At 45.7% G+C, this 14074-nt stretch overlaps 2 protein-coding genes and 1 pseudogene across 2 annotated transcripts in view; 1 reads left to right on the top strand and 2 right to left on the bottom strand.

Annotated features, from left to right (window-relative positions):
• The window catches only part of gpsm1a (G protein signaling modulator 1a), a 7515-nt gene extending 3302 nt beyond the window's left edge, over positions 1-4213 (bottom strand). Inside the window, 3 exon segments of the mRNA XM_023395488.2 lie at positions 1874-2071; positions 2497-2890; positions 3914-4213. Of these exon segments, the coding sequence (XP_023251256.2) occupies positions 1874-2071; positions 2497-2826 (528 nt within the window). The 5' untranslated portion in view covers positions 2827-2890; positions 3914-4213.
• A 2870-nt stretch (positions 4214-7083) lies between these two features.
• LOC111646086 (myosin light chain 4 pseudogene) lies at positions 7084-7789 on the top strand (annotated as a pseudogene).
• Positions 7790-8337: 548 nt separating this feature from the next.
• The window catches only part of LOC111646090 (regulator of G protein signaling 3-like), an 18443-nt gene continuing 12706 nt past the window's right edge, over positions 8338-14074 (bottom strand). Inside the window, exons 21-27 of the mRNA XM_087170845.1 lie at positions 13538-13790; positions 13220-13443; positions 12334-12380; positions 12160-12258; positions 10053-10114; positions 9776-9942; positions 8338-9698 (exon numbers count right to left, since the gene is read on the bottom strand). Of these exons, the coding sequence (XP_087026971.1) occupies positions 9465-9698; positions 9776-9942; positions 10053-10114; positions 12160-12258; positions 12334-12380; positions 13220-13443; positions 13538-13790 (1086 nt within the window). The 3' untranslated portion in view covers positions 8338-9464. The remainder of the gene's footprint in view (positions 9699-9775; positions 9943-10052; positions 10115-12159; positions 12259-12333; positions 12381-13219; positions 13444-13537; positions 13791-14074) is intronic.

Consider the following 14074-nt stretch of genomic DNA (forward strand, 5'->3'; position numbering starts at 1 on the left):
TCCTCTACATCCTACTTCCACTGGACAAATCCTAACTTTCCATCCTCGCTGCTCTGCTTCTGCCCCCAACTCTACATACCCGAGCTTTTTCCTTTCATATGCTTCTTCAACTAAGGCCTCCCACGGAACAGTCAGCTCTATGAAATATACTTTCATTCTGCTCCTAGACCACAAGACTATATCAGGCCTTAGCTTTGTACTGGCTATTTCCTGGGGAACAACAAGCTTTCCTCCTAAATCTACCTGCATTTCCCAATCACAAGCACCTTCTAAGCTGCCTTGCCTCCTTGCTGTCTTACTAACTTTCTCTCCCTCTTGAACAAACTTGATTGCAACTCTCTTTATTTTAGACCCTCCTAAATTTGCCTGCCTCCGTAAATTGAAGATTTACGGAGAGATTGGTCAGTGAAACCCTCCATGACCCCACATGATGACCCTGGTCAGACCCTGCATTTTCCTTTGTTAAACTACACCTGTTCCTTGTTCCCTCAGTGCACCTGAAACCAGTTACCAGTGTAATCCTCCAGTGCTGATTAATGATCAGAGACAGCAGGTTAACAAGACAAAAAACTAGCAGTCCTCAGCAGAGCAGACTATCTATGTACCTATCTATCTATCTATCTATCTGTAACCTCTACCTTGCTCCTACCTGTTCTTTTATCCTTCCTGTATCCTATATACTGTACCTACCTTGTATCCAGTTTATTCCTGTACCCTGTTCTTACATGTTCTTTTACCCTGAACCTTTACAGTTGGCAACATGAACAAGGTCTGTAAAAACCACAGTAACAAGCAGGTTTCTAAACCAGGGTACAGGCAGGTTGTCACAGCCTGCTCTGCCTTCACTTGCAGCTTCAGTAATTTTCCACCTACCCCACCTCTGTCTCACTCCCACCACCGGCCACACATACTTCATCAGCTACACCTTGGGCTCCCAGCTGCATCTCATCACTCGTTAAGCCAGTATATATGCATCCCCGGTTCATTCACTCATTGCCAGATTGTTCTTTGTACCCATGCAAGACTTTCCAGCGGTCTTCTCCGGACTGACTTCCTGGTATCGACTCCGCTCGTCCCTGACCATCTTGCCTTGTCTCTGCTCTGGTAAACGCCTCAGCCTTCTGTCCCCAACCACGAGTTCTCCCTGTGCTCTTCCTGGTTACCGTCTGCCTGTGGCTGTTTGGCATTCTCCAGCTCTGACGTCGCAGTGGTCGTCTTGTGAGTACCCCTCCTGGTTTCCTGATCCTTTGTCTGACTCTGATTACCTGCCTGCCTGCTCCTTCCTGGTTCTAGTGCCCCACTGACTGCTCACCTGGTTCTGATCCTCCTGCACCCTTGACTACGTCTCCAGCCTGCTCCCTAACAGTACCATTGGTGCCTGGTGAACTTTCCCCAGTGTGTGCAAGTTCAGGCACCTCGATCCACACACCTGACTCACAACTCTCCAGCCCCGGCCCCCGGGTCCACCCCAAACCCCAAGAGATTTGTCCTGTGTAGTAACCTGAACTATACTATTGTGCACCTGCTTCCCCTCATTCCAGCAAATAAAAGTCATTACTAATCTTACTTGTGGTGTTTTGTGCTGCAGTTGGGTCCTACCAACATCTGTTAATCGCATACAGGGTAAAGGGTGCCTGTTTAATACCAACTGATTCCAGTTACATTCATGTAATCCAACCTGGTGGTATAGATTCTTGTGTCCTGCTTGTTTCTGAACTAAAATTGTCACTTTTGTGCCTCAAACCAAATGAGGTTTGTTTATTGAACTCTGGGAATTTAACCTGAGACACTGAAGACAAACATGAGTGTCATTACCTTTTTAGCCCTAAAAACAGATTTTATTAACACACAATATTTACATGTGACATGTTACCTGGTAGTGTATTAACATGTAGTAGAAGTCCAAAACGGGCAGGTGGGGCTGGTCGGGGCTGCAGGCCCCACACAGAGCAGCCGATCCTGGATCAGGAAGCAGATTTATGCTGGCTCTCTGGTCATCTAGTCTCTGACTCTGTGACTCCAGGATCAGGTCTAACAAGGCCTCCGACTCCTCCTGCTGGCTGCTCCTGCGCTACAACAACAAGGAACAGTCAGGTTTATTAGAGAGTGAAGAGTTACTGGGTGCACGTTCTCATTTTCAGTGTTGGTGACTTAAACCCCCACAGACTGAAACAATAATTCAGGCCACCCTCACAAACCATCAGACCTCATCATGTAGGTAGCCCTGTTTGTTTATGTAAGTGGTGTCAGACTAGTTCTAGATTTGGCTGCTGTGTTCATCTGAGAGGAAAATGATCCAGATTAGTAAAGACAAAAGCGTGTGACTGAGCGACAAATATGAAAAACATATTTAATTTGTAAACTTCATTTTTAAAACAAAAAAAAAACATTTTAGCAAAAGATGCACTTCGTCACATGTTGAAACCTGATCGATCAGCTCTTTAAAAATCTGTGTTTAGAACTACAGGTCTTACAGTTGCAGCAGGGGAGACTTACCCTGCTCCTGTTAGCAATAGTTCTGGTGCTGGAGCTCAGGGCAGAACCAAGGCTCTGACTTTGGGGTCTGGTGGAGCTGGAGCTGCATTCAGGACCAGACCCTAGAACAGGAGTCACAAGACCCCCAAGGGTCCTGAGGGGTGAGGTGGAGACTGAAGTCCTGCTGCTGGGAGCAGTGTGCGCCTTCGGAAGAGGACTGGTGTCCCTGGGACTGTGGCGTCCCAGTTCTGCATCCATACCACAATTCTGGTGAGGGGTTGGAGAACTTTTGGGAACTACTCCCGCAATCCTGCCATTCTGATGAGAAGAAGAGAGCTCTTTGTCAGCCATGGTGGAGCTGTTGGTGTGTGGGCAGGGCCAATGTTGGTGATGTCATCAATGGGAGGGTCTAAACCTACACAAGAGAAGATAGTAGAACAGGAAATGAGAGGCAAAGTTACAGATCAGGTAAGTGTAATTCAACCACAGCTCTGTTGTCTACACTGGAGAACAACTGTAGTCCCCTGCCACACCTGGATAGTCTTCATGGAGACCAAGGGGAAGCAGAAAAGTCTCCATTTTTGGTGCTTGAAAACTGGAGTTGTGTGGACGTGAGGAGCAATCATGAAGGTATTTTTGGTGCACCTGTGACAGTGGAAGTAGTAGTTGTATAAAATAGTCACTGTAGCAAAAAATTTGAGTGTATGAGTTTCTTAATGCAATGAAGGATTTGAGGTGTAACAGTTATGTTTATTGTTTGTGGGAGAGAAAAAATCTACAAGTGTGCAACTCCTCGAGCATCTTTTATCTTTTACTGACCCATTCGTGTGAATGGAGCCTAGGAAAGCAGCTGGTCTCTCTGAGACCTGTGACACTGGTCCCAGTCCAGAAAAAGCTCCAAGACCCTGATTGGACCTGCAATGGTGAGCTGCAGAACATGAACCCATTCAAATGGATGTGAAGGGTACATGTAAGACCTGGGCCAGATCCCGTCTGTTCAGGACCGGAGTTAATGTTCCTCAGTGTGGCCACAGAGACACACACACTGAGGAGCAAACAGAGAGCAGGCTGGTCTCAGTCCTGGTCTCCGGAGACCAGCTCTGGTCTGGAGTCATTCAGCTTCAGCAGAAGTAGGTCAACAACACAAAAGCTCAGTCTAATCACACACACATACACACACACACATACACAGTGGCACTGTGTCCCTGGTCTTTTAAATGTTAGCCTCTCTTCAGCTCCACCTGGTGGCTGTCAGAGAAAACGACACAGACTGTTTGTAATGACACAGAAACTCGTCAGCCTCAAAACTTCAGTCTCAACAGACGACTCTCAAAGTTTCACTTCTCTTAGTTTCTCTGAAAAAAACTCTTTGTCTACCAAAACAAAAACAACAAGACGATAAATTACGTTTGAATAAACATTTTTCTGTCCGAGTTACCTCAACGTCCCAATGCTCTCTCCTCGTCTCCTCGTCTTCAGCTGCTTTTCTCTTCTCTTTCTTTCCTTCGCTCTCGTCTTGTTCAGTGAAATCTCTCTATCAGCTGGTCGACGCTCACACACACTGAGACACACACACACACACACACACACACTGAAACACAATGAAAGAGAAAGAGGGCAAACTCCCCCTCTGGGCTTTCATCACAGTTACCATAGTAACCAAAGAGAGGCTCCAAATCCTGCCTCCCTCTGTCCAAACACACACACACACACATTCCTGCATTGTTGAGGTCCATTCAGTCGAAGTTAGAGAATGCTGCTCTTCTGCTGTGGGCCTCACAAATATGCGCACGCACACACACACACACACACACACACACACACACACACACACACACAGATCTATGTGTGTTCAGCAGAGTGGACTCAGTCACAAGTACTTTGTGCAGTTAGTGTGTCACAATAAAAGTACTTCCTGTGCAGTAAACTGTCTCCTGTGAGTATCAAAGTGCAGCACTGTTGAAACCACAGAAGAAGACACAGATGATGTCACACTCCATAGTTCGTTAGCCTCATTAGCACAAAAACAACAGAAATAAATAAAGGTTTTACCAAGGCAACAGCTCAATCCACCTGATGGGGCTGTCAGTCATCCAGACACCATCACTCTGCTGCCGCAAAGATAGATAGATCTGCTGACAAGAAAACAGCAAAGGAGAATAAAAACAAGAGGCAAGAAGAAGAAAGAGAAGGGGACGAGAGACAACAAGAGAAGAAGAGAGGAAGAAGATGAACAGCAGAGAAGTGAAGGAATACCTGTCTCACCAGCTCGTCCCTCAGTTGCTGGAGGTGAGACAGTTTTAGTTTGGGTGTGATTTTGTTTTTTAAAGCTTTTTTTCCTATCGATAGACAAGTGCTTTAAGGTGAAAACAGGCCCAAAGGACAGGGGGCATACATACAACAGCTGAACCTGGGTCATGACTCCGGATCTTGACTCTGGATCATAACTCTGGATTTTGACTCTGGATCCTGAACCTGGGTCATGACTCTGGATCTTTCATGTCCACAGGTGGGCCAGGAAGTGGGAAGGGAAGTCAGACAGCAAGCTTAGTTCGCTGCTTCGACCTCAGAGCCATCTCGTTGGACGATCTGCTCAGGAAGCAGCTGCTAAGCCACGCCTCCCCCAGCAGGAAGTGGGAGGTTATTTCAAAAATGATGAGTCACAGAGAGCTGGCAAAACAGGTGAGTCCATCTAAACCTGAACCTGAACCTAAACCTGAATATGAACCTGAACTTGAACCTGAACCTGAACCCATCCCTGACTGTAAATGAACCTGTGCTTACAGGAGAAGACGAACTCAGAGCTGAGGAGACAGCTGATTGGTCAGAGGGTTTGTCGTGGGTGGTTTCCCTCAAGACGTCCACCAGGCTCTTAGCTTTCAGGAGCAGGTACAGACCAAACAGATAGCATAGAAAAACAAACAGACAGGCAGACAACAGGTAGCTAACTCAGTTTGGGGTTCACCAACCAACTCTGCAGGGGCTCCACACAATGGGCCAGCTCCAGTGGGAAACTAATTAACTTAATTAAGTGAGTAATTAATACACAGTAACAAACAGATGATGTATGTTTGTAGTGAAGTCAGCTTCCCCCTAGTTCCCTCCATAAACAGCCAATGTGATTATTATAGAGTAATCATCCGTTTCTGATCCTGACAGGTTTAGTTCAGCAGGATCATCTTTGCTAATGAACATCTATGATGTTTGAAGCCTCAATACAATCAGAAGTAAACAGCTAATGTTAGGTTATAAACCAATGACACCACGGTCACATGACTTCATCACCATGGTCACATGACTTCATCACCACGGTCACATGACTTCAGTGTCTCCATCACTAAACTTCAGCTTGTAGTTTGATTCAGCTCTGACTCGTCTACTGAAGCTTTTCCTCTGACACAGTTAGAGACAGTTTGTAGAAACACAACCAGGCTGTAAAGGTGGACCGGTGAGTTAATGAGGCTGTAAAGGTGGACTGGTGAGTTAATGAGGCTGTAAAGGTGGACCGGTGAGTTAATGAGGCTGTAAAGGTGGACAGGTGAGTTAATGAGGCTGTAAAGGTGGACTGGTGAGTTAATGAGGCTGTAAAGGTGGACCGGTGAGTTAATGAGGCTGTAAAGGTGGACCGGTGAGTTAATTAGGCTGTAAAGGTGGATTGGTTCATAAAATGTGAAATATTTCACATTTATTCTGAAAATCCCTGGTGTAGTTTCCTCTCAGTGACTCGTTCGTTTACAGTGAAGGATTGTGGGAGATCAGTCAGCTGGTAAACAACACACATTTTAACTGAATCCAGGCTGACACACATCAACAGTTTATGTCAAACTGAACTCCCCAGGTCCTGATCACATCAGGTGGGGGAGGGGCGTCTGTAGAGCATCATGGGTAATCACAGTCCTTATCACAGTGGGGAATGTTAATGACACACAGAGACCAAGACCTCAGGAGATAAAGGCACTGAAATAGACTGAAGACCTGAACCCCCCCACCCCTCCCCATTTACTGACATTTACTGACATTAACTAACATTTACTCAGACAGATCCTGAATGAGACCAGAACCAGGATCCTGAGGTGTCACCATGTTCTCCATTTACTGCGAGGCCCGAATCCTTGGTCCGAATCCAAGTCCGAGACTCTGCCCCATCCGGGCAGAGTCTAGCTGTGCACCAGAACCAGCTGAATCAAGAAATCAAAGATTTTCTAAATTAAACAGAGTCTAGCCCACATATTTCCACATCTGGGCAGAGTCCGGCTTTGCACCAAACTGGTCCAGATGTGGAAGTAGCATCTGACAGTCATGCCATATGTGGGCCAGATCTGGGCCGTGGATCTGGGCATATGCTGGGCCAGAGAAGAACAATCATGTGGTAACACAACACTAACTAGAGTCAGACTGAGTCTCATGTCCGGTTCAGACTGGTTCAGACCAGTTCAGCTGCCTCTGGAAGCTCCTTATCTTCGGTCTCTTATCTCCTGAGTGTTTCTATTCTCATTTTCTTCCATCTTTGGTCGGCCGCTGTCTCCTCTCTCTCTCTCTCTCTCTATGTCACTCTCGCCATCCTCGCTCGCCCTGCCTCTGGCTGTTATAAACAGCCCGACTCGTCCACCTCCTCCGTCCTCCACTTTTCAGCAGCATGGCTCCAAAGAAAGTGGAACCGAAGAAGACGGAGGTGAAGAAGACAGAGGTGAAGAAGGAGGAACCTCCCCCGCCTCCTAAACCCGTAGAGCCGGAGTCCAAACCTCCGGAGGTGGATCTGAAGAGCATCGTGGTGGAGTTCAGTCCGGACCAGATCGAAGAGTTCAGAGACGCCTTCACGCTGTTTGACGAGACGCCCACCGGCGAGATGAAGATCACCTATGCCCAGTGCGGAGACGTGATGCGAGCACTGGGTCACAACCCCACCAACGAGGAGGTGCTGAAGCTGCTGGGGAGGCCGAAGGCGGAGGAGCTGAACGTCAAGCTGCTGGACTTTGACAGCTTCCTGCCCATGCTGCAGCATGTTGCGCGCTCCAAGGAGCAGGGCAACTTCGAGGACTTCGTGGAGGGTCTGAGGGTCTTCGACAAGGAGGGGAACGGCACAGTGATGGGGGCGGAGCTACGCCACGTCCTCGCCACGCTGGGAGAGAAGATGACGGAGGATGAGGTGGACCGGCTGATGGTGGGACAGGAGGACGCCAATGGACACATCAACTACACTGAGTTTGTCAAACACATCCTGGCTGGATAGAAAACACTGTCTGAGGATCTGAGGGTCCGGATCAGCGTTCTGCTGTTTTTCCTGTTTCTGTAATAAAACACATCCTTACAGACAGAGGCTTGTTGATTCGTCTGTTCATCACAGTATTAAATACACACACACACACACACACACACACACACACACAGATATCATATCAATGATACTGTGTTTAAATGTAACTAACACATTCTAGTAGGAACCAGAGGAACAGAGAACTGCTTTAGAACATGATGAAACATCAACAGACATGAACACGTTCCTGTGACAGAGACTGACGACTGTGAATCAGTGTAAATGATGATAGAACAAAGGTCAGTCGTCTGTCTTTCTGTCTCACCCTCTGTCTCTCTCTCTGTCTCTCTTTCTCTGTCTCTGTTTTTCTGTCTCTCTCTGTGTCTTTCTCTCTCTCTCTCTCTGTTTTTCTGTTTCTCTCTTTCTTATTGAATCATAAGAATCACAGAGACAACAGCTTCTTCTTCTGCTGCTGATGCTACTTCACACATAGGCACAAACCTGTTATTATCTGGTTACACCTGACTGACGCCTTCAGGTGTTCAGTTTTCCCTGCTTGAGGATGGAGATTTGCAGTGAAATAAAACCAAAGAAGAAGAAGCAGGAGGCCCAGCTGAGTCGTCTTTATTTTTTAGTTTCCATTAGACTTCATCATGTCACACCTGAGGAGGTTTCAGGTAACAACAGGACACATCTACTCCAATAATTTCTAGATTAAAATTAAATATCTGAAAAACAACTTATTATTCAATTATTATTTTCCTGATTTTCAGACAGGTTCTACATCAACTGGTTCTACATCAACTGGTTCACCAACGACTGGTTCTCTGTCAACTGGCTCTATGTCAACTGATTCTACGTCGACTGATTCTACATCGACTGGCTCTACGTCGACTGATTCTAGGTCGACTGGCTCTACGTCGACTGATTCTACGTCGACTTGTTCTACGTCGACTGGTTCTACGTTATCTAGTTTTTACATCGACTGGTTCTACGTCGACTGGTTCTACGTTATCTGGTTCTACATCGACTGGTTCTACTCTGGATGTTAATGAGGAGTAAATCAATTTTGAGTAAATAAAAACATTTTTTCTGGATGTTCTGTGATGGTGTTTGATGACGTTAATCCAAAAAACAACAGGCTACCAGTCGATGCTAACATCAGCATGCTAACAGGCCTAAGATGACAGTTCTAACATGCTATTATTTAGTAACAGGTAAAATATTTACTATGTTTACCATTTTAGTTTAGCACATTAGCATGCTAACACTGGCTTATTGGCAGTTAACACAGCGTACAGCAAGGGCCGATGGGAACGTCAGTTGTTCTGTATGTGACCTGATGGTTGCACCAGAGGGAAAGTCAATCCACCAAGTAGATGAAGAGATGTTTATAAACAATAACTTCTGAAATCAATGGTGAAAACATCTGGAAATCATCTGAAAAACATCTGGAAAACATGAAGCTTCTCATGTAACAAACATTTGAGATTTTACAAACTGATTCAACACTTCTATTAAAAATATTAAAACCAGAAATCTGAAGGAGGAGGTGGCGAGCTCCTGATGTTTAGTCCAAAAACACTGGACCCTACATTTCCCATAATGCACCTGGACGGATAGTGTCTATTATTGGTTGGTTTTTCTCTGAATAGATGACAGAAGATGACAGCCAGCCAATGAGATGCTCTGATCAGATCTGACCCTTCGATTGGCTGATCATCACCATTCACTCTTATGATTGGCTGACATGCACAGACCCAGCTCCACTCTGATTGCCCAACACTGTGGCGGTCTGCGTGCCTTGATTGGCAAGCTGGGCGTAGAGGTGGGAGCGGAGGAATCGAGGGTAACTGTCGGTCTCCATCAGGCTGAAAATCTGATCCTGGGCTTGTTGGAAGGAGGTGGGGTTCACACCAAGATGCAGGTTCTGATTGGTTGATTCTCTGACAGACGAGTCCACATTGACCTGGAGACAGAGGAAGGTGGCATCATAAGACCAGTCAATGGACCAAACACAGGAGAGATAGACAGACAGACAGGTACCTGTCTTGCTGCTTTGGTAGAAATAAACTCATCATAGATTTTCCAAGCTCTGGTGGCCATCTTGCTTAGGGGGCATGTCCTCTTGAATCTCTCCACAGCCAACCAGAAGTCTAGGTTCTCCTCACTGAATTCTGATCTCAGGAAGTGACGGAAGACCGCCAGACCATCTGACCAATGAGAACGGTGATGAGATTGTTTAGCTAATAGAAACACACTGTCATTACGTAGGCTCTGCCCCTCACTGACTATTGGTTGAACAGGAAGTAGAGTGTCTTACACTGATTGGTCAGCAGAGTTTCCAGACTCTCCGCCCACCTCAGCACCTCCCCCAGAGATGGTCTGAAAAACAAAAAAATTACACCTCAGACCCACTGGAACCAGCAAGAACCAGTAAGAAGCAGCAGGAACAAGCAGAAACCAGTAAGTACCAGCAGAAACCAGTAAGTACCAGCAGGAACCAGTAAGAATCTGCTGGACCCTTTTAAAACCATAAGGACCCTCTTGCCTGTAGTGTATTATCCACTTCATTTCTTCCTCTTTCAACAGTCTAAATTGTTGTAGGTTCTTCCTTTATGTAAGTTTTATTAATAAGTTCAAGAAGGGTGTCAACTAAGGCTTTATCAAAGGTTACTTTGAACCATTCATTGTAAGTTAAGTTTAAGGATTGTGCATTAGGGGGCAAACTTGCTTACCCATCGAGTTTTCTGTCTCCTACGATATAAGAGACTCAGGATGTGGAGGTTTTTTCTGACCAGAGGTCATCGACCAGATATGGTTGACCACTTGGATGAAGGCTCCTTCTATTAAAAGAAGGGCGCATCCCAAAGGTGGGATGAGACAGATAAATAGAGGGGTTTGTGAGACGGTAGAAGAGAGATCTTATATTGGCAGGGATACTCCAGGATTTGGCATTTTTGACACTGTTTCTTTCTTGTAAATAAACTTCTTTCTTCTTCTTTCTAACCCTAACCCAAGTAAAGACGTGTCAGCGGTGATCATTTCTTCATACCAGCACCTCAGGATACCACAAACCAGCTGAAATCAGTAGGACTCCCTTGAAACCAGACAGAACCATTAAGAACTGTGTTCGAACGGGTAAGACTCAGTAGGACCCAGCTGGATCCAGTATACAACATAATAGAACCAGTCTTTACTAGGTCATATGTTTGATGGTTCAGACCTGAGGCCTGTACTACATACCCAGGATAAATTTTAGTTATCTGGTTTAAGTGAACCTAACATTGGCCATCCTGATAACCGGTACTACGAAGCAGGTTATCAACTGGCTCAGTTAACCCTGGGTTTACCTGTCCAGCTACGAGCGCGTTCATGTGAAAGAGGTGGAGTTGTTAATTATAAGCAACATCATCTGAACGATGAATGAAGTTCTTAATATTATATGAGAAGAAATGCTGATACTTGCCAGTAAGTTCGGTTATAACCACATTCAAAAGTGATATTCAAGAAGGTAAAATGTAGACAATATGATCACATGACTGGAATAAAACTATGTCTAAATATAATTTCTATTAAAGTCAATCTAAAGATATATTGTAAATAAATGCATGAATTATCATTACATTTGAGTGTTTTCACTATGAACATGTGATGCAGGTAAAACAGTTAAAGATAATGTCAGACTGTTTCTGCTGCAGAGAGGAGAGGAAGAGGAGAGGAGTAGTTGATGTCTGATGAGCTTGACCGACTGAAATGTTCATTATAATGATGAAATAATTAAATGCATGTGGCTAATTGTTCTAATCAAAGACATCATTGTCACAGTCTCCTCATGTTGTTCTGAGCTGCAGTGATGAAGAAGAGAGTAAAAGATTCATCACTGTCAAGAATGTAATGTAATCTGTCTGATTAAAGAATCTTTGTTCAATTAAAATTAAAATAATAGTTATTATATAGGCTATTTATTTAGCATGATAAACTCTCTGTGCATTTTTTAGGAGCTTTGTTTTAAAACCAGAGTGACACAAGGAAAGACACAAATAGGAAAACTATTCCACTGATTTATATTTTATATCTACTGCTCATTATTATTGATCACTTTATTGTGAACTCTTTTGTCCCTGTCAGGATCCTGTAGGAATGATGACTCAGTTTTTCCAGTGATTTGATTGGTCAGTAGTTTGGCTGTTGACAGGTTTTGATCTGATCCTCTGAAGTTAACCTGCGCAGGTTAGGAGTTCAGCGTAATTTACCATGGTGATTTACCCCGGTAACAAGTGAACCACTGTCGCAGGACTGAAAACCCAGAGTTAAACCTGAAGTTACCTGATAACCTCAGATCCTGCTTCGTAGTACAGGCCTCTGGTCTTAAAGTACAGGTTAGGATCAGGTTCAGGTCTGGGAATGTAGAGGGAACGTGTTCCTACCTGTTGTTTCTCAGAGCTTTCTCCAAACTGTTACCATGGAAACAGGTACTGTTTTTCCGTCGACGTAGAAACGCCAGGCGACTGCTGACATCAGCAGCTCTGAGAAGGCGAAGACAGAGTCAGAAACAGGAAGTATAAAGAAAAACAATAACAAAAACAAATGTGTTTACGTACAGAGTCCTGGTCTTCTTCCTCAGCTGAAGATTCCTGAATTCAGAGTCCTGAACAAACGGAACAACAGATTGTTAGAGTCTACATGGTTCTACCAGACTTTACTGATTCTACCAGAGTCTACCTGGTTCTATCAGACTCTACTGGGTCTATCAGAGTCTACCTGGGTCTAACAGAGTCTACCTGGTTCTATCAGACTCTACTGGTTCTACCAGAGTCTACCTGGTTCTATCAGACTCTACTGGTTCTATCAGAGTCTACCTGGGTCTAACAGAGTCTACCTGGTTCTATCAGACTCTACTGGTTCTACCAGAGTCTACCTGGTTCTATCAGACTCTACTGGTTCTGTCAGAGTCTACCTGGGTCTAACAGAGTCTACATGGGTCTATCAGAATCTACATAGTTCTCTCAAACTCTACTGGTTCTACCAAACTTTACTGGTTCTACCAGACTCTACCTGGTCCCATCAGACTCTACTGGTTCTATCAGTCTCTACTGGTTCTATTAGAGTCTACCTGGTTCTATCAGACTCTACTCGTTCTATCAGACTCCCCCTTGTTTACCAGACTGTACGTGGTACTGTAAGACTCTAAGATTGCTCTCTGACAGAGTCTTTTGGACTTTAGATGTCTCTACTGGATTCTTCTAGTCACTATTGTTCTCTTCTAGGTTCCACGTATTTATACTGGACTGTGCTTATATCTGCTATCCTGACTATATGGGATCAATCTAGACTAGATTGCTCTTTACTGGTTCCGTACTGGTCTGTTAGTCTGTACTGTTCTGTTCTGGTCGATACTGATCTTGTCTAGTCTGTACTGGTCTCTGCTGGTTTTACGTGTCTGTCCTGGCCCATAATGGGTCTCTAGTGGTCCCTGCTGGTGTCTACCTTGGGGCCATTAAGCAGCAGTAGCATTTGGTGGAGAGACCCCCCCCCTCTTGTCAGCTGTCTCCTCAGAGTGTGGGGGGAGGGGGGTTGGGTGATGGGGTCTGTGCTGGGTTCAGGGTCAAAGGTCGAGGAACGGGTTAGTCGGTGGATGGTGCTGTCAGACAGGAAGCGGGGCGATCGAGATTCCTGCAGCAGAGAACCCTCAGAGAGCGAGCGATGCAGAACTGAATAACAAATAATCAATCAATCAATCAATCAAAGGACCAGACAGGAAACACAACAGAAGCATTAGATCAAATGACACTTCAGCTCACTGACCTGCAGGTCTGTAGGTGGAGGTGAACTCCTCAGCAGCTCCTCTCTCCTCCCCCTCCTCCTCCTCCTCTTCATCATCGTTACTCTCCTCCTCTTCCTCCTCCTTCATGTTGAAATGGTGGGGGCTCAGAAGAAGGCCCCGCCCCCAAACACCTCCCACATTCTCTGATGTTTCAGAGGCACTCTCCCCCTCCCCTTGCTGCCGTTCCTCTTCCTCCTCCTCTGCTCTCCCTCTCTCCTTCCAGACCGGACTCCTCTGGGTGGAGATGGAGGTTGGGGGAGGTGGGGGGAGGAGGTGAGGTAGAGCAGTGATGGTACTGGTTGAAGGTGAGGTGGAAGAGGAGGTGTATGGAGAAAGAGAGGAGAAGGGGGGAGGAGGAGGAGTGGAGGAGGAGAAGGGAGAGCTTGGGGAGTAAGGAGAGGGAGAGGGAGGTCTGAGAGCATCACAGAGGGAGGAGTAGGGGGAGGAGGGGCGGCGAAGTGGGGGATCAGGGGACGAGAAAGGAGAGGAGGGACGATAGACGGGGTCAGACTGACTGA

The sequence above is a fragment of the Seriola lalandi genome, unplaced genomic scaffold, assembly GCF_002814215.2.
Source record: "Seriola lalandi dorsalis isolate HSWRI2012SDOR001 ecotype SW California unplaced genomic scaffold, Sedor1 jcf7180002054964, whole genome shotgun sequence".
NCBI lineage: Eukaryota > Metazoa > Chordata > Actinopteri > Carangiformes > Carangidae > Seriola > Seriola lalandi.